The sequence below is a fragment of the Astatotilapia calliptera genome, chromosome 18 (assembly GCF_964374335.1).
Source record: "Astatotilapia calliptera chromosome 18, fAstCal68.1, whole genome shotgun sequence".
In the NCBI taxonomy this organism is placed as follows: domain Eukaryota; kingdom Metazoa; phylum Chordata; class Actinopteri; order Cichliformes; family Cichlidae; genus Astatotilapia; species Astatotilapia calliptera.
In genome coordinates, this window is record NC_137439.1 from 9,027,943 (window position 1) to 9,052,189 (window position 24,247).

At 39.9% G+C, this 24,247-nt stretch overlaps 2 protein-coding genes across 6 annotated transcripts; one reads left to right on the plus strand and one right to left on the minus strand.

Moving 5' to 3' along the window:
* Positions 1 to 800: 800 nt before the first annotated feature.
* LOC113010521 (acyl-coenzyme A thioesterase 5-like) lies at positions 801 to 22,086 on the minus strand. Of its 5 annotated transcripts, XM_080292474.1 has the most exons (5): positions 21,944 to 22,086; positions 21,186 to 21,331; positions 2,255 to 2,754; positions 1,935 to 2,137; positions 801 to 1,856 (listed from the first exon to the last, which is right to left on the minus strand). In XM_080292474.1, exons 3-5 carry the CDS (start codon positions 2,709 to 2,711, stop codon positions 1,248 to 1,250), a joined length of 1,269 nt encoding a protein of 422 aa, XP_080148600.1. In that variant the 5' UTR covers positions 2,712 to 2,754; positions 21,186 to 21,331; positions 21,944 to 22,086; the 3' UTR covers positions 801 to 1,247. The 5 variants fall into 5 exon arrangements, with proteins under 5 accessions (XP_080148600.1, XP_026005402.2, XP_080148601.1 ...); XM_026149617.2 differs by lacking the exons at positions 21,186 to 21,331; positions 21,944 to 22,086 and adding an exon at positions 6,195 to 6,445; XM_080292475.1 differs by lacking the exons at positions 21,186 to 21,331; positions 21,944 to 22,086 and adding an exon at positions 4,122 to 4,283.
* LOC113010719 (acyl-coenzyme A thioesterase 2, mitochondrial-like) lies at positions 13,431 to 22,905 on the plus strand. The gene is made up of 4 exons (XM_026149926.2): positions 13,431 to 13,614; positions 19,087 to 19,542; positions 19,914 to 20,101; positions 21,747 to 22,905. Exons 2-4 carry the CDS (start codon positions 19,092 to 19,094, stop codon positions 22,353 to 22,355), a joined length of 1,248 nt encoding a protein of 415 aa, XP_026005711.1. The 5' UTR covers positions 13,431 to 13,614; positions 19,087 to 19,091; the 3' UTR covers positions 22,356 to 22,905.
* Positions 22,906 to 24,247: the final 1,342 nt, after the last annotated feature.

The following is a 24,247-nucleotide window of genomic DNA, read 5'->3' on the forward strand; positions in this document are numbered from 1 at the left end:
GTTTTATGGTGAGTTATTATATTTTTTCAAGACTTTAGTGTAATGTTGCCCAAAACTCTGTTCACTTAACAGTAATCTCCAACACTCGGTCTTCCTCCCACAGTCCAGCACCATGCAGGTTGGGATAGATGATGGTCTAAATTCGTTGTAGATGTGATTCTGTTTCTTTCTGTGTGGGAGCACTAGCCAGAGCACGACTGTTTATTTAGAGGCTTATACTGCCATCTTGTGGCAGTAGTGAAGACTGACAGGCTCACTTGTTTCATTCATATAGTACCATTTCACAATAGTTCATCCCAAACTATCTTATAATGGGAGGCAAAGACTGCGTAATATTAAAGAGGAAACACCAAGTTCACAATCCCCTATTAGCAGAACTTCCTTTTCTGGAGGGTCGTCTGGTAGAACAAGGACTAAGAGAGACACAGGCGTGTTCCACTGGTTTGGGAGTTCATTGAGAAACCATGAACAACAAACACAAAACCAAATTCGTTGCCTTTGAATACACGTCTATTGTAACAGTTGCAACAACAATTTTAAGGAAAAACAAAATTCAGTTAACATTAGCTTGTAAGGTAATAGGCACCAGTCTGTCTAGTTTGCTGTGTGAAGATGTGTGTCAGTATGCCTCAAGGTAATTTGTGAGCCACAGATGCCAGTTTATGATAAATCACAATCTTTCATTACATTAAATAATACATCAGAAATCAACACTTAAGAACATTTATTCTAGAGTTAAACGGCAGTCAACACGTCTTGTCTTTTTGGTTTTGATGAATTAATAAGTTGACTTTAGAGTGTCCAGCAGCAAAAGTAACTTTAATTTTAATAGATATTTTAATAGACATGAGACAAAGTCTGCAGCAACATCACCCTGTGACAACTGGATCGTCTCGCAACATCAAAGTACCTCAGTGTGACAGAAGGACTGAATCTACATCGTGTCAAGAATTCAGGATACGCTCTTTAAGTTTTATACAAATAAACCTTTTTCAAATTTTACCAACTTTAATGATGAAAACAGAAAACTTACAAGCATTTACATGACACTATGGAGTATTAACACAAAATTATAGCTATACCTTGAGGGTAAGGAGGATCCCGTTCTACCTGTTGTGATAAATTACAGACTTTAAATGTTTAAAATAGTGAATCATTAATCAACACATTTAACAGGTCAGACATGATTATCACAGTTTTATGGCAGTCGTGACTTTAATTTTTGTTATTCATTGTCTAGTTTGAAACTATAACTTGGCCCTATTCTGTGCAGCATCAGAGCTCAGATGATTTCTGAGGAAATCTTGGATCTTCTTCCACATGTGGACCTCAGCTGCTGCGTGGGACTTGGGCTCACCTCCCCACAAGACTGGCTTGCCTAAAACCCCATGGAAGCTGGAAGGGCAGTAGGGTCCATAAGGTGGCTCTAAGTAGTGTCCAGCTCCAGGGTATGACACACTCTCAAACTTCTCCTTCCCGTGACGCTTCAGTCTCTCCACCATCTCATCCACGTAAGCCTTGCTGTCCCAGTTAAGGTCATCCTCAGAGGCCACAAAGAGGAAATGTCCTTTGGCTCGTTCAATGGGAATCAGGCTGCCCTTGTTCTCCTCCGCCAGAGGATTGTTTAAAACGTATTTGGTGTTGAAGGCCCCTGACTCAGTGGGAATCACTTTCTTTAAATCAAACATTAATGCAGAATGTATTTGTCTTTTCTTATAGTAGAGAGGCAAAGCTACATTGGCAGAGCAGCCATTGATCCACACTGTGGCCTCAACATCTGGTAGGTAAGAAGCAACTGATAAGGCAAGATCTCCACTTTTGGAAAGGGATATTACACCAACTTTTTTACTGGAACCCTGTGGAAAAACATGTCAATGAACAGCCATCAAAGTTGTCTTCAACAACTATGAGTCTTCCAGAATAAATTAACTCACCTTAGTTAGTTTTTTTAGAAACTCGACAGCTTCTTCCAAATAATCCAGGTGGATCTCCTTAATGTTTTTAGGCAGGTCATCGTGGCCATACAGGGCAACAGTCAGAACCAAAAATCCTCTGCTGGCCAACAGAGAGGCTCTTTTCTCTGACAGACCTCCACCAAAAGTGTACAAATCTAACACAGCTGGGAAGGGACCCCTGCCTGGAATGAAACATACATGCAAAGCAAGCATATTTTTGTATGGAGCTAAAATTATGAGTAACTGTAACTAGGACATTTTCAAGTATGTACTTTTTTTCCTAAATGATGCTGACAAACCTGGAGGAGTAAACAGGACTCCTCGAATGTTCCCCTCTTTGATGGGGACCCGAATGACCCCATCTCCCATTAGAATCCTCTCATTAGTCGCCTCTGCCAGAATCCGGCCCTCACCTGCCTCCTCGTGCACTGAGAACTTTACTATGGATGGATTAAGGGCATTTATCTTCTGAAGTCTTTTATGCAAAGAGTCCGGTGTCATTGACCAAAGCAGACCCATCGGTTCAACCCCAACGTAGCTCCCACTGAGTGAGGGGTCTCTCTTCAAGTCAATCTCCCCGTTGCCATTGGCTCTGTAGGTGGCCGCAGAGCTGAACACAGTTCCCTTGTCGTCGGTTGAGCTGGCTCTCAGGGAGACCACCTGCCTCGACCTCAGCCCGGCCACCTTCACCTGAATAGGCTCATCAAACAGACACCTGGCACTCGGGAGCAGCCTCAGCCTGACTTGGGAAGCCATGTCTTCAGCAACTTTCCTTTAAGTTACACGTTTAGACTTTGCCCTATAGAAAAATAAACAAAATAGTGCTACTGCACACGTTATTTTTATTACTCTAAGAGGTGCTGTGAACTTTAGCCTTTTAGAGTACACACTGGCCTTGTGGTAAAGTTAAAGAGTCCTATTGTATTTCACTCCAACTCTAGCATCCAAAGTGGATGTAAACGACGATGTGATATACGTCTTCCAGCTTTGTTTGGCTCAACAGAACTGTTAAGTTTCAAGGGTCCTGTGCGCTTTTATTTTGATGCCTTCCTTCCTACTTCCCTAACCCTCTCAGACCTGCAGTAACAGAACTACAGAAGCATTAGCGCTAGCTAAAAATCTTTTCTTCCCCCCACCAAGGGTAAAAGAGCAGGAAATATTTTTACATTTCTGTAAAAGCCTGAAGCCTCACCACCTAGACTTTTGTCGAGGATCAAGGGAAGACAGAGTACAAGAAAAGCTTCGTAAAGACTTTGGCTTCACTAACTAGTACATTTAAGCATTATACATACGACTTAAGCCTGAAAACAAAAGCTTTACCTGACGCTTAACCCTCCAAATGTGGAGGCATACACTCACGAAATCTCCCACCACTACTGGCAAACGAGCAAAAAGTGTGCAGAGAGCCACGACAAACTCGAGCGCTTATCAAAACAGGAAGTTATCACTAATCCCTTCACAATAAGAGCCTGAACTGCAAACAAACGCAGAGCTGCTCGGTACCGATTATAGCCCCCCAACCCCCCTTCCCCTCTCTCTCTTCCTCTCCACTGCATGGCTTTGGAAAATGTGAATGCGTGCACAAAATTCAGACTTTTAATTGTATTTTCTTAAGTTTTAAAGCTTTATCTGCAATCATACTACATCAAAGTAATTAAGTAATAGAAAAACAACTAAATTAAAACTGAACAGTTAAACAAAAAATTCAATGTTTTTCATTGTCTACAGTACCTTAGAAATTTCAGTATGTGTTTTTTTATGTAGAAAAAAGGAAACTGCTTGAAGATAATAATAATAATGATGGATTGGATTTATGTAGCGCTTTTCAAGGCACCCAATGCCACTATTCATTCACTCTCGCATTCTCACTGGTGGAGGCAAGCTACGGTTGTAGCCAGCCACAGCTGCCCTGGGGCAGACTGACAGAAGCGAGGCCGCCTACTGGTGTTGGCCCCTCTGGCCAACACCACAGATACGCTTCCCAACCCCCTGAGCCACGGTCGCCGTAATAACAACCTTTTGTTTAATAAATGCTGAAAAGCCTGGGAAATCGCACATTGACTACAATGAGACTACAATATGACTACAATAAGATTATAACACAGTATCCAACATCAGGATTTAAGGGCAGAACCAGAAATAGAAGAAAACTTTAGAAGTACTTACAAGAAGCATTAACAGAAGCTTGCCGGAAAATAAACAAAAAGTTGTTGGAGAGTCCAGGGCTTTTTCCAGAAACCACGTTAAGAAAAGATGCGGAATTTGTTAATCGTGAGATGAGGGAAATTCCACGTTTTGTGTTATACATAGAGGGCTAGCTTACCAAGTTACCAGGATTTTTTAAAAAAACCTACCTAAATGGCTGGCAGGTTTTCTTCAACACACCTTAAGTTTTTGTTTGACTCCTCCCCTCATGCTGCATCTGTCTGAAACTGTTCCTCATTTCCACATTTATGTAATCATCAAAGCACATAGTGATTTGAAAATTGCAGCTTTTCTGGTATTAAGAGATGACCACCTTACTACTTAGTAACATATTCAATAGAACATGTTGGATTTGTTGGAGGTAGTTACCAGTATGTCAGGTTTTGTTCCCGGCTTCCTGTTTAGTTCGTCTTCTTGCCAAAGTTACTTTGAGGTGACTAGCTTTGTTGAGTTTTATGGTCAGTTATAATATTTTTATATATATATATATATATATATATATTTTTATAAAACAGGCCCTGGGACAAAGGGGGTAAGGTCAAGAACTGGTCCAGGATCACACAACAAACACTCAATAATAGATCACAGATAAAAGACCACCCCCACAGGACTACTGGTAGTGGCCATGTCCTTTCCCCAACATATATATTCATTTCACCTAGTAATAACCTCCAACAGGTGCTCTCCAGGTACTCTATCTTCCTCCCACAGCGAAGCAACATGAAGTTTGGGATAGATGGTGCTCTAAATTGGTTGTAGATGTGATTCTGTGTCTTTTTGTGCTTTAATATCAGGAATTATTTTGTCTAATTAAATATTGACTGGCAGCTTTTCTGGGGTGTACCCTGCCTCTCTCTAAATGTCGGACAGGATAGGCTCCAGCCCCCTTAATTATTGGGTAAGTGTTAAGTGAATTGGATAAGTGGTTAAGAAAAATTTAGGGATATTTTGGCTGGGGATCGTAAGCATATTTATAAACTGAAGGAGTAAGTTTAATATTAATAATATAAATGTACTACATTTGACAGATGTACAGATAAGAGCTAGAAGCTCCATTAACAGAAAAAGAATTAACCATGTAATATTTCTTATACCAAACAATATAGTGCCAGGGCTGGATGGCTTCCCGGCTGAGTTCTATAAGCTTTTCTGGGATATGCTCAGCCCAATATATTTAAAATGTATCCAAGGAATAAAACAAACTGGTATTATTCCCTGTGATTTAAACACAGCTGCTATCACAGTTCTTCTTAAACCTTGCAGGGATCCCACTGTCACATAGTTATTGATCACTCTCACTAATTAATACAGATATGAAAATTATAACCAAGGCAGTAACAATCAGAATTGAGAAAGTCATCTCATCCATAATTCACCTGGATCAAACTGGTTTTATCAAACACAGACACTCCCCAAACAATACACCTAGACTTTTGGATTTAACGGCTTCAACAGGAAGCCATTGGGAAAAGCTTTGTAAAGACATTTGTGCAGAGAGCCATGACAGACTGGAGTGCTTACCAAAACAAAAAGTTACCACTGATCCCTTTGGAATAAGAACCTGAGTTGCAAACAAATGCAGAGCTGCTGGATATGTTTTTTTAATAATCTCTCTTTTGAATTTAACCTTTTGGATTTAATGTCAACTTAAATACAGTTTCAGTCAGTGGCAGACCTGTAATATTTGACCTGTACTAAATGAGTATAATAGTATTTGCCAGTGTGGCAAGCACGTCCCATTTTACTTAGAGGTTAACTCTAATGGAGCCAATGTTGCTATGTGAACTTTGCTCCAGATACCATTCCTGCTATCCAGAAAGTACATCATGAAAAGCTATTCGTGTACACGCAGAACACCCAAAACAACGCTTAACAACAGTGCAATCCTCTATGCCAGGGGTCTCAAACTCGCGGCCCGCAGGACGATAGTTTTTGGCCCCCACCTTAATATGAAAATTTAATGTTAGTGCGACCCGCGAGTTTGATAATGTATTTTAATGTATGACGTATGGAGTGTTTCTTTCTTTTCTGTACCTGGCTGGCTTCCTCCTTTGGGCAAACGCGGACATTCGCCCCAGCGCGCTGCGTTCACAACACTTCAAAAAAAGTTGTTTTTTTTAAGTTGCTGCCCAGCGGGACATTATACGTATATAGATTTATACACACGTCAGTGGGATTTTTAGTTATTTTTTCACAGAGAGAGATCTCATATTAACTCTCAAAGTGATGCGTAGGCGGCGGGATAAAAGAAAAGTAATGAACTCAATGCAGCCCAATTTAGTCTGCAGTCACATAGCGACACCTGTTCATCGGCAATAACAGTCCCCGGTAACCCGGACTAATTATAGAGTCGCACCGTAATTTGTCGGTCGATGTTTTTTATTTGCATCACTCCGTTTGCATTGCAGCATACATGAACATTACATATATTTCAATATAATGTAAAAGCAGTCAAAACAACTAACATCAGAAACAGGTGATGTTATTTGTTATATGTCACGGTGTCATTTCCGCTTCTTTCTCCTGTAACAACAGCCCGGCGGATAACAGTCCGTGAGCAGTCGCCTTTTTTGCGCTCCCTGTACTTTCTACCATCTGCAAATGCCACGGTGTTCGTGTCATCGTGAAAGACATGAACATCGAGCGTAAAAACAAAGGAGACTGCTACCGGCTTTTTATCTTCCGATCGCCGTGCTACGGTTGCAAGAAGAAGAAGGGGGAAATGACGTTCTCTATGCGTTGAGACGTTCTCCGTCCGTCGGCTAAATGCTTGATTGAAACTTCAATCCGACATTATTATTATTTATTAAACTTTATTAAGAAACAATATACAGAACATGTATACAACCAGAACAAAATTAACATATGCCAGGGGGTGTAATTCAAATAATTTGTAATTACTACAAATAGTAATAGTTTTCATAGCCTTTTTGTCAAGTGATCCACGAATCAATTTTATGTAACATAAAACATCATTATAGTAATGTTTAAAATTAGGCTTTTTGTTACTGTATTTGCATTTGTGAAAATAAATTTTTGCTAAGATAACTAACAAGTTTATTATAAAGTAAACATCTTCTTTTTTTTTTGCCTTCGAAAGAAACAAAATACAACGTTTTCCCATTTCACAGTAAAGTCTTTATAGAGATGTCCAGCAATGAATCTACTGAAGTCTTTCCAAAATGTTCTAGTGTATGAACAGATCCAGAAGAGGTGTTGCACAGTCTCAGGATGGCTTCCACAAAATCCACAGTTCACATTTATGTCCCTTTTGAACTTTGTCATATAATTAGCAGGATAAAATTTATGCAGTATTTTAAATGAGACTTCCTTCACTTTATTCGTTACCAGATACTTGTTAGGAATTGTCCATACTCTTTTCCAGTTAATGTCACTGACAAAGAAATTCCAGTAAGAGACCACATGTGGAATAGTTAGAGATTCTGTCTGGAACAAAGCACGAATATTCTTATTACTTTTACTGTGGTTTGTTAGACAGATTCTTCCTATGTGTGAATCTAAAGGGTTGGGGAGAGAAACAGATGATATGCAAGGTTGAATACCTTTAAAAAGCATTATAATACCCGTAGGTATTGCATCAAATAATATGGCATATTCTTTGGGTGTGGCTGGAAATTTATAGGTGTTTAAGAATTCTGAATAGGACATAAGCTGCCCATTAGGATTAAACAGCTAATTCACTAAAACAATCCATTTCTCAACCCACCTAGAAAAAAATAATGATCTATTTTTATAGGAAATGCAATATTTCTTTGTTGAGCACAGGGGCACCCCGACGTGTCTTATTTGCACAGAGAAAGTTGCGGTGCACAAGGAATACAATTTGAAACGTCATTACACAACTAGACATGCTGAGGTGTATGCAAAATACCAGGGAGATGAGAGAGCGAACCGGGTTGCCAGTCTTAAAACAGATCTACTGAGGCAGCAAGATTTCTTCAAGAAAGCAACCAAAGAGAATAATGCAGCAGTCGAAGCTAGCTACGTGGTTAGTGAGATGATTGCTAAAGCAGGGAAGCCATTCACAGAAGGTGAATTTGTCAAAAAGTCCATATTGCAGGCTGCAAATATAGTCTGTCCGGAAAAGAAAGGTCAGTTTAGCAACATCAGCCTTTCTGCCAACACCGTAGCAGATCGCATTTCTGACCTGTCAAGTGACATTTACGACCAACTGTGTGAGAAAGCCAAATGTTTCAGTGTATACTCAGTCGCTCTTGATGACACAACAGACATCACCGACACTGCCCAGCTCGCAATGTATGTCCGTGGTGTTGATGACAGTTTTGAAGCGATGGAGAAGCTGCTCACAGTAATTCCAATGCATGGCCAGACCACCACTCAGGAGATATTTCACAAGCTGTGTGATGCCATTGAGAATGTTGGTTTGCCATGGAAGAGGTTTGTTGGAATAACAACAGATGGAGCGCCATCAATGACAGGTAGGAAAAATGGACTGGTGGCACTTGTTCAAAAAAAACTGGAAGAGGAAGGCGTGGAGGAGGCCATTGCTCTGCACTGCATTATCCATCAGCAGGTCCTTTGCAGCAAATGCCTGAAGTTTGACAATGTGATGTCTATTGTTGTGAAATGCATCAACCAAATCAGATCCAGGGGCTTAAAGCACCGAAGGTTCCATGCTTTTTTAGAGGAAATGGAGTCAGAATATGGGGATGTGCTCTACTTCACTGAGGTATGTTGGCTCAGCAGGGGAAATGTATTAAAGAGATTTTTTGAGTTGAGAACAGAAGTGAAAGCCTTCATGGAGAAGGATGGAGTAAGTGTTCCTGTGCTAACTGATCCCAAATTGCTCATGGACTTAGCTTTTCTTGTTGATATAACACATGAGCTTAATGTACTGAACAAGAAGTTACAAGGCCAGGGGCAACTTGTCAGTGCTGCCTATGACAACGTGAGAGCATTCTCCACAAAACTTGCGCTCTGGAAAGCTCAGCTCTCTCAGACAAACCTTTGCCATTTCCCAGCATGCAAGGCACTCGTGGATGCAGGCACACCATTCAGTGCTGACGAGTATGTTGATGTCATTTTGAGGCTACAGGAGGAATTTGATCACAGATTTGCTGACTTCAAGACACACAGAGCCACCTTTCAAATTTTTGCAGACCTCTTCTCCTTTGATGTGCAAGATGCCCCTTCTGTGCTTCAATTGGAGCTCATTGAGCTGCAGTGCAACTCTGAACTCAAAGCGAAGTTCAGGGAGGTGAGTGGAAAAGCAGAAAAGCTTGGACAATTTTTGAGAGAATTGAGCCCTAGTTTCCCTCGGCTTTCCCGAATGTTCAAGCGGACCATGTGCCTTTTTGGTAGCACATACTTGTGCGAAAAGCTCTTCTCCACTTTGAACTTCAATAAGTCCAAGTACAGGTCCAGACTTACGGATGATCATCTTCAAGACATACTGAGGGTCGCAACTGCTTCCTCCCTCAGGCCAAATCTGGCTCGGCTATGCGAGAGGAAACCCTGCCAGGTCTCTAGCAGCAAGGAGTAGGCAAGAGAAGCCATGTTCAGAAGAACAGTTCATTTTCTACAGTGTTCCATTCATGTTCAGAAGAAGGTTATAGAACTGTTAATACAGACATTTCAATCTAAATACAGCAGATATAGAAGACTGAAAAAAACACAAGTTCACTGACTAAAAATATCTTATTATTGTTTTATTTATGTAAGATAAGAGAGATAAGATAAGATAGAACTTTATTAATCCCTCGGGTGGGTTCCTCTGGGAAATTTCCAAAAAAGCACAGCACCGACAGAAGTTACAGAGTTATACACACACACATATATATAAATACAGAGACAATATAAATAAAATATACGAAGGGGATAAATAGAATAAATAGGAATAAAAATAAAAATACAAGTGAATTGCACATTTCAAGTATTGAGTCTATATCAATCTGTATTACAGATTGATTAATTTTCTTATTAATTCTTAATTTGCTTATTTATTTTTCATATTTTGTGTTAAAAAATAAAAATAAAGAGATTTGCGAAGATTGGAATTTTTTAACCATGCCTTTCTTGTGGAAAACCTAATGCAGCCCAGCCTCACCCAGACTCTGCCTCCAGCGGCCCCCAGCTAAATTGAGTTTGAGACCCCTGTTCTTATGCATTTCTGACTAGAGCTTTTTTCGTGTGTCTGACTCTCTTCTGACTACAAATATGTAGGACTGCTTTCTTTCATTTGCGCAAAATCTCTCAAATTAGAAACATCCTGTTTAAGAGTGATGTTGAAAAACTAGTTTATGCATTATTACTTCTAGGCAGAACTACTGTAATTCATTATTATCAGGCTGTCGTAAAAATTCCCTGAAACACCTTCAGGTGACCCAAAATGCTCCAGTAAGAGTACTGACAGGGAAAGAAGGACCATATTTAAGAAAAAAAAATCCAAAACAAAGAAGTGAGAGTTCAGGAGGCTAGCGGCAGAGACACAGCAGTTAAGAGGGCTGACCAGGAGGCTGGCAAAGAAAGACGGAGCAGATCTGGAGGCCGACCATGACCATAAAGATCCTCGGCTGACAAGACTAGAGACCGTTGTCAGTTTATACGTCAAGGACCTCCTCAATCACACTAACACTTCTTCTGTAGAGGAAATAGAGTCTGGGGATGAGGTATATGAGTCTGGGCACTGAGGCAGTCTTTGGTGGGAGGACCCCTAGGGAGGATTTTTATGAGAATCAGCACCCCCAAGTCTGAGGCCATGTTCCTCAGCTGGAAAAAAGTGGAGCGCCCACTCCGAGTTAGGGATGAGTTGCTGACCCAGGTGAAAGAGTTTATGTATCTCAGGGTCTTGTTCACGTATCATGAGAGAGGGGATTCCTTTTTTGATTCCTTTTGTCTGTACATTCATGTCCTTGGTTTCGGTCATCTCTCCTGATCTTGTCATTCTATAGGAATGTATTTAGGTTTAATGAGAGTAAAAGAATATTTAAGCGTTAACATGAAGTGGAAACTTGAACATTTAAGTAGTTGTTCATGCTTTGAAACAGCTAGAAAGAAGAATTAAACTGTCTAATCCAGGGAATAATTGTATTAAACATAAAAAACCTTTAATTTAAATCCATCCATCTAGAATTTACAAGTTTAAGGCTTGGTAATTTAGTAACATCACGTAAGATCATGAGATGAAATCTATTGGGCCGAGCTAACTGCGGTAACGCGTTGACGCCATGCAGCCCCATGCAGCGGGCGACCCGCATTAACTCGCTAACGGAGATTTGCCGAGTTAATGCGGTTATGGCGTTAACGTGATTTTAACGAGACTAACGCTGACAGCACTAGAAAATCTAGAATAGAAAATGAAATTATCATGGTTTTGGTAAGAGAAATTAAAATTACCAAACTGCATGAAACTGAACATTAAAACAAAACGTTAAAGGGAAATTTTCATTTGTATTTTTTTCTCCCACACAGTCTTTTTGGATAGCAAGGATTGGAGTGTGTCAAGGTTAATATATCACATTTATCTATACCAGAGTTGCAAATGTTTAACCGAAAACCAAAGGCACATTCTGTTCTTCTACAAATCCTTACCATATCCAAATTCAAACGTTTGAACTATCGAGCCAAGCGACCCGCAGAAAATAACTGCTAAAGCACTTGCAGAGAAACTGGACAGACTGCAATGTGATAGAAAAGCTAAATCAAATAAAGCTAATCATCTACAAGAGAGTATATGAAAATAATATCTATATTGTAAGTACATCACTAGATATAGATAATAGTATCTATATCTATATGGTTCAAGCCTCAACTAATGATTCTGTTGCTTTGTGTAATGAAGCAAGAACTATTCATGGTTCTTTGATCTGTGTGTTACCAGATGATGAAAATGAAAAGCATGAAACATGGTTTAAAGCAAAAACAATGTGTTATGATGAGTTTATTTATGAAGTGAGTGAATGGTTATCTGGTTGCGAACATTTGCATTTAAAATATTGGTGTTGATGATGGTGTTAATCCAGAGGACAGTGTTTCAAATGTGGCTGGTAAGCCTTCCACCATTAAAAGGTCAACTAGTGGTAAAATAAGCACAACATCCTCTGCAAGAATAAAAGAAAAGCCAGAAAAAGCTCTGTAACACACATACAGTTTCTAGGTCTGACCAACAATCTCCATCACCAACCAGTGTTGCCTTCTACTTTTAAATATCCTATGAACCTCAAGTAAAGCAGCAATCTGAGAGCGAAATATACCGGCTCCATTCTTTTAGTACAGGTAAGCAGTAATATTCTATAATAACTTCTCACACCTTCTATTCGAGCGCCCTCTGTCAGACATCATTTACAGTTTCAATAAAGCTGCATTCACAAACACTGCAACCCAGTTTTACTGTTAAGCGACAATTACAGTTCACCGTTTTGAGTTGTTTGTATCCACTTATCAGGAACCCGACTATAGTTTGAAAGTCCAGGGCATGCAAAGTTCATTCTTGCACAATGCTCGACTTTAAAGGGACCATCAGTGTGAAGCACTCTGGAAAGACTGGAGCAAACGGTGGACTGACTTCTTAACAAATCAGTTGTTAAGAACTTCAGTGTGGTGACTGATTAGTCAATGACTGAACAATCAACAGACTTGTAACCTTTCAGTAACATGTGTGTGCTGTATGAACTATAATATTAAAAAATATTATGTTACTCTTGTACATGTATTCAAGGATCATGCTGCTAACTCAACAAAAACAATCAGGTCAGATGTTAAAATGACCTGTTTTCTGCATTCTAAAATAATCTACAAACTTACCTACAGACCGTTTGTTTTGAAAACAGCTGAAATATAATATGATCATTTCTGGAGCTGATTTGACATCGGCTTTCAGGATATCCAGGAACAGATCGACATGTTACATACTACCCTAAAACTCAGTGTAGAAGCGCACGAACGTTTAAGCGGTTAACAAGCGGCGGCTGGCTTGACTGTGGTGGGTAAAAACACCGATGTCAACACATTAAAGTGAAATAAAATCAGACACTTTTTGCAGGCTGACTTTAAACTCTGCAAAACCGATTTTCTCAAGAATAAACCACTGCAGAAAAGCAAACGTCACCCATTATATATATATATAATATATCCTAAAAAATTATATATCTTGTGCTTAACTTTTGCAAATAGGTAATATTTTGATAATTTGGCCGGATATTTAATGTTGCTACATTCTCGCCGAAATCGTCGCACTATTTTATGCACTAGAAACAGTGCTTTTTCAGAACTTTACTTCCAGTTCTGAATTTCGTTTGAAATGCATTCTGGGATACTTGGCTAAGGCGAAGTCCAAACAAGTCGTCACCAGAAGCGTACTTTGAGCGTATTTTGAATTTAAAACATATTTGGCCTGCGACTCAAGTCTGTCTTAAGTCCGCGTGATCACGGGTACTTCGAGAAACAAAACCAACCACCAGACTCATTCGCTTCGGTGAGTTTTGGTTTTAAGAAAAAAAAAAACATCCTTGTAAAACTCTCGGCTGTTGCACATATATGGAGATACATTTGTCTCGAAAGGTTGAAAATAATCTACGATATACAAATGTGCGGACTGAGTTAATTTTGAGTGCTCACAAATCCGTGCTCCAGTCCACATAGATACACAGCAATGTAAACATATGGAAAACTATTTTGCAAGTACTGTACATGTTACAGTACAGTGATAATTTACGTAATTCAAACGTAATTAAAAATTTGAACATCACAAATCTCCCATTTCTCTTGTTAAAAATGTCACTGAGCATTGAGCGCATATTTTATTTTATTTTATTTTATGTGTGTGTGTGTGTGTGTAGTCTTTTTTATAAAAATATATATTTATTTACAGTCAACCATGTCACACATTGCTCAAGCCTTTAATTCAGTTGTGTTAATTAAAATTTTTTTTAGCTCTAGTTCTATTGTTTTTCTGAGCTTCTGTGTTTGTTTTTTTCGTTTGTTTCATTTTTTTTCTTTCACTTTTAAAGACATGCAGTTCTAACAGGTTAGCCACTATAAATATATGACTATATATAAATATGTGTGTGTGTGTGTGTGTGTGTGTATATATATATTAGAGATGGACCGATCCGATATTACGTATCGGTATCGGTCCGATACTGACCTAAATTACTGGATCGGATATCGGAGAAAAATAAAAAATGTAATCCGATCCATTAAATATCACGAAAGCACCTCACAAAACTTGCAACACGCCGTAACTCACCTCAGAACGTCGGAGCAGTATGCATCACGTGATAGAGCGGCTGTGGCATGCCTGTTGGTGGTCTGGATAGCATTTGGAGCTTCGCTAGCAACCTGGCATTTCATCTCCGACAAAGTTATCCCCGAGAGAAGTAAAGCAAGTGTGTAAGTCCATCTCTGAATGTTTGTAAAGCATTCCCACGTTAAGCTTAACAAGCGACTGCCTCTCGCTCTCCGGCTGCTACTTCAATCGTGAAACTGCTTAAATCAGCTGATCGGCTTTTCTGTCGCGAGTCTGTCTCTCGTTTGTTTTTGGTCCACTTTGCGCCAGAAAGAGCAAACCAGCGGCTGAACAACAGCAGCACGTTTAAGCTTGATAAGCTGTTGTTACAATTTATTTAATATTACTTTCTACACCAGGATCTTTTTCTACGTAGCTGACGGCTGGTAACTGTGCAGGGGCGGATCTAGCAAAGTTTAGCCAGGGGGGCCGATAGGGCATTAACTGGGAAAAGGGGGCACAAAGACATACTTTTCTTTCTTATTCTCATTTAAAATGTCTAGCTTTTAATAAATAATTATCTGACACCCAAAGTTTTAATTTGATGTAAAATGAATAGAAGTCAATTACTGTATATAGTGACTATTAAGTCTAATATATATATCCTAGTAAGCTATAGTACATTTTCCTGTGCAGTCTGCAATTTTGTTGAAGAAAGATGTTGAATCTATTTAATATTTCTTGAAAAATAATTGATTTCTGTGCATTTTTTTTCACACTGCATCAAATTAAGGTTGATTACGTTGATTAAGCATCATGAGGTGGAGCGTGAGGGGTGGTTCCCTATTTTTTATTGATTTATTTTTGTTGTTGCTGGGAGTTGGAACCCTATTAGTTAGGTTGCTTAATATTTACGCCAAGTACTCTTTAAAATACCAGAATAGGGAGGATGGTGTAGGTCTAAGTTTATTAGATTGATCAGTATTGCTGAACTATGAAATATTTTTTTTGTATACAGGTATAACAGAATAGCTTTAGTGTAGTTGTTGTTTTAAACTTGAGTATGAACTTGCAGACTTGCAAAATGCAGCAAGATATTTTAAAAAACAGTTTTGTTGATTAAAAAACACTATATCGGATTCATATCGGTATCGGCAGATATCCAAATTTATGATATCGGTATCGGTATCGGACATAAAAAAGTGGTATCGTGCCATCTCTAATATATATATATATATATATATATAATTTTATTTTATTTTATTTATTTATTTATTTTTGCCTGTCCCGTTTGGATTTTTAGCCATCAGAATTGTTGTCTGAAGGCCAAGAAAGATGCCAAGTGGATTTACTTTACCAAGTGGATCATCGTGGCTTTGCCATATTGGTCCATTTAACTGACCTTTATTATAATTATGTATTTATTTTATTTTCATTTTTTAAAGATGGGACAGACATGACTGGGGGATAGGACAGGGTGAAAGAAAGAGAGGGTGAGAAAGAAAGAAAAATAGAGGGGAGAAGAGACGGTGAGAAAGGGGGGAAGAAAAAAAAACAAAGAGCAACATAATAAATCCAGGCTGGAGAAATCCAGGCTCATCCAGGCTGGAGAAACTGATCAGGAGGGCTAGCTCTGTGGTCGGCATGAAGCTGGACACTCTGGTGACAGTGGCAGAGAAAAGGACATTAAAGAAACTGATGGACATTATGGACAATGCCAGGCATCCTCTGCACACGGCCATTAACAACCAGAAGAGTCTGTTCAGTGACAGGTTGCTTCTCCCCAAGACAAGAACTAACAGACTTAAAAACTCCTTTGTCCCACACGCCATCAGACTGTTTAACTCCTCTCTGGAGGGGAGAGGGAGGGGAAACAGGAGGACAAAGGAGGGGGGAACAACTAAGCTGTAGTGCCTCTTCACCTCACTGTACAATACCTTTTGTGCAATACTTTTGTAAATAGTCAACAGTGCAATAGACCTCAATACTTGAAATGTGCAATTCACTTGTATTTTTATTTTTTATTCCTATTTATTCTATTTATCCCCTTCGTATATTTTATTTATATTGTCTCTGTATTTATATATGTGTGTGTGTGTGTGTGTGTGTGTATATATATATATAATATTCTGTAACTCTGTAACTTCTGTCGGTGCTGTGCTTTTTTGGAAATCGAATTTCCCAGAGGAACCCACCCGAGGGATTAATAAAGTTCTATCTAATCTAATCTAATCTAATCTAATCTAATCTAATCTAAAAACAACACCCTCACAATAAACTAGCTAACAATAGATAACAGTAAATACTTTTTTTTAATTTCACCTGTTGGGAATGAAAAAAGAAAACCAGCAGAAGAAAACGAGAGCAATAGAATAAACAACATCACGATGATCTATGGGAATATAACGGTAAATACTAAATATTAAACATTATTGTGCAGCACGTAAGATCAACAGCGCACAGTGTGCTTTGAGGTAGGAGCCAAAAAGGGTGTAGTTTGTGTGTGTGAGCACCCGTGTGTACACCTGTAAGCATGAACGCGCTTGTTTTTAAAAGGTTCCTTCATGTAATGATCTGCTAGAGCAGCGGTCCCCAACCTTTTTTGCCCCACGAACCGGTTTATGCCCAAAAACATTTTCACGGACCTTTAAGGTGTTGCGGATAAATACAACATAATAAAACTAGTACCGGTACCGAAAAAAAGAAGATTTATTCATAACACACGTGAAAAGACCCAGGAAAACCGAGTTAACGATAAAAACGATAAAAACGATAACAAAATAACGCTGAAAAACGATAAAAACCCTGAAAACCATACATTTCACACCTGAGCCTCAACTCTCGCGGCCCGGTACCAAACGACTCACGGACCGGTACCGGTCCGGGGATTGGGGACCGCTGTGCTAGAGGGTGTGGGGAGCCACAGCCCCATCCACCAGGGCATGAAGCAGGTATGGAGGAGATCAAAACTCCAAACATCCAGAGGCCCCCAGAACACAAGAGACCAAGGAAGACCAACAGAGGGGCAGCCGCGCCACTATCCCAGAAAGAGCTGACGAGAGTCCCAGATGAGGGGTCACTCAGCAGCCGCGGAGCAGAAGCCAGGGGGGGTTGCAGTGACGTGCCCGTGAGCTCCGCTGGCAGCCAGCTGTGCCTGAGTGACCGAGCCCCAGGCCGAGAGGCTGAGGGCACCCCACCCCCGAAGTGGTCCGAGCGAGCCCCAGGCTCCAGGCCCCGACAAGCAGCCACCAAGGAGTGAGTCGGTGTGTACCTGGGCGCCCATCCCCGGACACAAAGAACCACCAACGCACCGATGTCTGAGGGCGTCTGTCACTGGCAGGGGAAGTGGTGGGGGGAGATAGGCCTCCATACCTTGGAGGGCCCGAGATGCCCCCAGAGAGGTGGCGTCTGATACCCGACCAGATACAAACATCCATTCCCACCCTCATGCTCTCATATGTAATTACTCAACACTCACCCAACGTGGAGATATATTCCTCTTGTTAAAAGACCCATATTCACAAGGCGGTCTTGTGAATACCCTCAAAGCTGCAGGACTGCTTTGAGGGTATAGAGAATGTAATTTGTGAACAACATTGAGAAATCAATAACAGTTTAACCCAGGGGTAGGCAACTCCAGGCCTCAAGTGCCGGTGTCCTGCAGGTTTTAGCTCATTCAAATTGCTAAATTATCTCCTAAACGTGTCTTGACATTCTCCAGAAGACTGGTAATGAACTAATCATTTGATTCAGGTGCGAGACCCAGGGTGAGATCTAAACCCTGCAGGACACTGGCACTCGAGGCCTGGAGTTGCCTATCCCTGGTTTAACTGATTGCATGACAGAATATATATCAAATTCTGTGAACACATCATCCTGCCAGGCAGGACTGTATCACTGGATCACTTTTTCCTGATTATCCTGGACTCTTTGTGCCTCTGTTATTTCCAGTCAGCTTGTGTTACCACCTTGCAAGTCTTATTAACTTTTAATTAATTGTGACTATGCATTGATGGCATGGATTTGGGACCTTTTGTCCTAATCAACATCTATTCAAATTTTTTGTTTTTAAAAGTTTAATTGTAAACAATGGAAGAGAAATATCACTTTGAAGTTGGTGTTTACCTTTTGAAGTGGCTGTGTGATCATGAAAACGGGAATCAAAACTGCCTGAAGTGCAACGAGTGACTGAATAATTGTACTGAACATAAAAAAAACCTTTAATGGAAATCCATGCAAACCATTTACTTAACTAGAAAGAAGTCTTTACTGATGGGTGCATGGGAGGGTATCTGGTGCAAAGGTATCACACTAACAGTGGCTGTGCAAGAGCTGTTAAATATTAACAAAAAATAGTCAGAGTTTCTGTCTCGCTCTGGAAGATCCTGCTGTGCTGATTTGCTGCCCAGTGTAAAATATTACTGCCACTGTCTGAAATGGATCTAGTATTAACATTATTGACAGAGAGTACAGTGGGCACTTGTAATGTGGTTGCTTGCTAATGATACATATTTAAACTGGCACATTTTTTGAGTGGAGTTTGGATTTGGGTTTCCTGCACTCAGAGACCAAACTGGGACAGTGGGTTGTTGGTGTAATTAATAAACATAATGTAATGTAATATGGATCGATCTGTCTCTGAAATTTCTTACAAAAAGTATTGTGTAAGGGGACTTTTTATCTTACATTCATAAAGTCCAATCTTTTTCTCTTTTTCAGAAAAGATGTCCTCTCAAGTGAGACTGAAGCTGCTGCCAAGCATCAAATGTATGTTTGATGAGCCCATTCAGGTGAAGGTGGCCGGGCTGAGGCCAAGGCAGGTTGTCAACATGAGAGCCAAATTAACTGATGACAAGGGAGTGGTGTTCAGCTCCTCGGCCACCTACAGGGCTGATGGCAGTGGGGAGGTCGACCTGAAAAGAGACCCCTCGCTAGGTGGGAGCTACGTTGGAGTAGAACCCATGGGTCTGCTGTGTTCCATGAGGCCACATACCATGCACAAAATATATCTAAAGACAAATGCCATAAACCCCCAGGTGGTGAAGTTTTCTGTGCATGAGGAGGAGGGCAGATTACTGGCAGAGATGATGAATGAGAGGCTTCTGATGAGAGATGGGGTCACCAGGGTTCCCGTCAATGAAGGGAACATCCGTGGAGTCCTTTTCACTCCTCCAGGTACTGGAGGTGGTTCCTAGGTTTCTATGTTCATTTTAGTTCATTTAACATTAACCAGCTTTTAAATCAACATTGTTGAAATTAAACTTTAACTGTCATTCAGTCATCTGAAACTTCTAGTTCAAATTTTAATTTTCTCCCACCTTGCTTACTGTAGTTCACATTTCAGGTGCGTTTCTCAGTCCTCCACAACTCATGTCCAGTTAGTACAGAATGCAGCAAGACCTTTGTTTGAAAGACTGCTAACAAAAAATAGCTGACTGTCACATATTACACCTATTCTTGCGTCCCTTCACTGGCTTCCAGAGAAATTAAGAATAAAATTTAAAATATGACTTGCTGCTGATTAGAATCTTTTTTCTTTCTTCCAGGAAAAGGTCCTTTTCCTGCTGTGTTGGATTTGCCCACCTCAGTATCTGAGGCAAGACCCAGTCTACTGGCTAACAAAGGCTTTGTGGTTCTCTCAGTGGCGGTGTACAATAAGAAGGGTGACAATATCACAGAGACACATCTGGACCACTTTGAAGAAGCAATGAATTTCTTAAAACAGCAACCAAAGGTGAGTTGCTCTAGTGCGCACAGACAGCAGAAAGATGTTTCATACTGAAGGAAAGTTTATGTTTCTATACTCTGTGCATTCTCAGAGAGGAGAGTAAATTTGTAGATCCCAGGTGGAATATCTGCTGTATTCCTGTAGCTAATGGGGATCTTAATTAGCTTAAGTGGAGTTTCAGAAATACTCTCATTTACATTCATTCAGATAATTGAATAAATTTCAGAGAGCATAAAGCCTCAGCTTTACGACATATTTTTTGTAATCGCACAAATCTTCTTGAGAAAACATGAATTGTTTCTATTATCACACAATAACATAATAATTTCTAACATATAATAATTTTCAAGATCAACATTATCAGCCCCCTGAAAAATTGACCTTTTTATTGATAGTAGAAGCCACTGCTGTGCAATGTTTGAGCTGTCACTTGAGAACGCATCACCCCAAAAACAGAAGAAATCCTTTTATAATTTTATAGAATAAGAAATGTTGAAGATCTCTAAGCAAGAAATAGATATACAAAGTTATCACAGCATTTCCAAGTTTCAATATGCAAAGTTAAGAAATTCAGCCAAGAGAGTCACACAGTACAGAACAAGCTTGGCAGGGTAGGAAGCAAAAGATTTCAAACACTCTAGAAAGAAAACTAGTGATAGATGTGTCTAAAGACCCCAGTACTACTGCCAAGACACTAGAATCTAGAATTGTAGTCTCAAAAAGGACAATCACGAGAACAAACAAAAATTTGCAGTGTGAAGTGAACCAAGGTCCATGCTAGAAGCCAATAAAATCTGGAGGAGCTTGAGAGATTTGCCAAAAGAGGAATAGACTGTAGAATGTAACAGCGGCTCTGCGTAGCGTGATAACGTGGTCATGGGGCCAAGTGGGGGAAATTGGGCTTGAAGGGGTAACTGTAGCATGGCTTGGTACATAGAGCGATCACACTGAGGAGCGTGGAGTTAGAACTGTGGTAAAAGGGGAGTACTAGAAAAGGTGAGCATGGCTATATGTCTTGCTTACTTGCAGGTGGAGTGAAAGATGCTTGGAGGGAGAGGGGGCGTGAGTTAGACGGTGTGAGATGGCTGACCTGAGTTCCGTAGGTTCCGAAGGAGTGTGATGGCAGGAGGGCAGGCAGGTGAAGCACGGAGAGATTTCCAGAGAAGAGCTGGGTTATCCGAGGTTCAAGAGATTAGCTTAATTTGGGGGTAAGGGTTTTGGAGGTTCCGGGAAAAGCTAGGGCACAAGAGAACAAGGTAAGAAAAGCACTTGGCAAATAACATGGAGCATTAGAGCCAGCTACCAACATGAAGTAGTTGACAAACTGTTGGAGAGGGAATATCAGTGTAAGGCTTAAATCTCTTTAGCCTGATTGCCTCAACTCAGCTCCAGGTGAGTGAAGCTGTTGGAGATATGACGGCCCTGCCCAGGGCCAGATACCAAGGAGACTCAAGACCCTGGTAGAAGTTTCCAGCCACTCACCCGGATCATGATAGCTTCACTGTGCATATATGAATGTGTTTATTTATTTAGTAATGGTAATATGCATATGTAGTCCACAAAAATGAAAATAATGACAGGTAGAGTCAGCCCTGCGCTCCAAATGTTTTATAGATTTGCATCGCCTTTTAATTTCTGTGTTATTTCACAGGTGGGCAGTAAAGGAGTTGGCATAATGTCAAGATGCAAGGGAGCAAATATCGGACTGGCACTCGCTGCTTTTGTGCCAGGTGTCGAGGCCATAGTGTGCATGAATGCCTGTAACGCCAATGTGGTCACGCCTCTCTACTACAAGAAACGGCAGATCCTGTCATCAATACTGTTTGACGAAAGCAAGTTTATTCCCACCGAGTCAGGTGCAATCATCATAAAGGATGCTCTTGAAGATCCCCTGGCAGAGAAGAATAAGGGCAGCTTGATCCCCATTGAACGAGCCAAGAGCCATTTTCTTTTTGCGGTTGTAGGAGACGACCTCAACTGGGACAGCGAAGCCTACATGGATGAAATGGTAGTGAGACTTAAGCATCATGGGAAGGAGAACTTTGAGACTGTTTTTTACCCTGGAGCTGGACACATGTTGGAGCCACCTTATGCACCCCACTGCCCCTCCAGCTTCAATGCAGGTGTAGGCAAACGAGTGCTGTGGGGAGGTGAGCCCAAGGCCCACATAGCAGCTGAGATCCACCTGTGGAAGAAGATCCAGGATTTCTTCAAAACTCACCTGAGTTGTGATGCAGCACAGACTAAAGCCAAGTTATAGATTCAAACAGGATGATTAGAAAGCTTGAGTTACAGAAACATAAATCATGACAGCAAATTGACTGTATGAAAATCACATTTTATAATTAATATAATAGTTGTTAATATGACAGTTTGAAATTTTAGGTGAAATTATGATTCGCACATGTCTTCCCCTCCTGTATCTCCTGAGCCCTGTACACATGTTTCTTTTTTCATTTTTCTTTATAATTTTTTGGGATTGTCACTTGATCTTCTGTCTGCTTATCCTGGACTCTACAGTCAGCTATGGTTTATTTCCAGTCAGCCTTTCTTAATGTTTCATTGAAATTACTTTTTATTTGTTTTGGCTATTTGTTCCATCATCACAGTGCCAAAAACATTATATGATGAGTGTAGATACATGTTTTTAATTTTTGCGTAACGCTGATTTTGTTATTTGATCCCACATTACTGTACTTATCTTTTGTAAATTGATCTTTATGTTGTAATTAAAAACAACAACAAAAAACAATTGTGTTAAAACTATTAAAGCCTAAAAAAAACGCAACAAAGAATAATGAGCTGACAAATAGACTTCAGTTTAAAGTTTAATTTACACAGTTTCCTTTCTGAGAGACCAGCAAATTAAAAAGATGACCCATGAAACATAACATATTAAAAATATTCAAATATATATAATGTGTAAATGGGAAACTAAAAATGGCTTTATTGATATGGTCCAACCCACAGATTAATTTCTTAACTTTAGGTGGAAGCAGTTTGTTATTATGTGAGAAGAAAAAACAAAACAAGGTGAGACAATGTAGCTACTCCTGTTTAATGGTTTACTCGTATTTTAAGGTAGTAAGTAAGGTACTAAGTCCACACAAGTCGTCACTAGAAATAAGGTATTCACTTGCTTTGAGCATATTTTGTATTGAACCATATTTGGTCTGCGACTCAAGTCCGTCATAAGTCCACAAGATCACGGGTACATCAAGAAACAGCACGGACTAGTGACTCATTTTCTTCAGTGAGTTTTGGTTTTAAGAAAAAAACATGCATGTAAAACTCTCTTTGGGCTGTTGCATATTTTATGGAAATAATACATCTCAAAATGATCTAAAAAAAAAGATTTTACAAATGTGTGCACTGTGTGAATTTTGAGTGCTCACAAATCCCTGCTCCACACAAACACACAGAAATGTAAACATACAGAAAGCTATTTACAAGTGCATATTTCAAAATCATAATGAACATATAAAAACACATTTTGAAGCTAAACTTCACAAATCTGCTCATTTGTGCAGTTAAAAGCTCCTTGAGCATAATACACTCGCACACACCAATCACAGTTGACAGTGTATAGGAATTTCTTTTACTTATGTATTAATCACATTATTTTATTGTATAATGCCTTGGTGCCACTGGATTTTAACATGTTTCACACTCATACTATAAGACAAATGGTGGGGGTGTAGTAAGGAAGTTGGGGGAAGCAGACAGCTCCACAGGAAGAAACTTTTGTCTCTTTGAGAACTCTGGTAGGTAGCAAGGGAGTGTGAACCTTAACCTCGTAAGACCCGAACTCTTCCACAGCATGTATTTTTAATTTCTCTTTGATATTTGGGCATATTGGGGCCCAATGAATGTAAAAACAAAGAATTACCAGATTTTTTTTTTACCTTATTTTTGTTTTTATGAAAAATCAGAGCCACATATAAGGATATTCGTTTAAAATTTTGATAGAACAGTAGCAGTATAATGTCCTCATCAGTGGATATCAGGCCCTTGTAGAGCAAAATTGAGTATTTTAGTCTAAATAACCCAAAATGGGAAGTCCACATATGTGGACGCCAGGTCCTAGGAGGTTAAGGTGTGAAACAGCTGTGTACTGCCTTTTGTTCCTGGAGAAGGTATTTAACTGAGAGC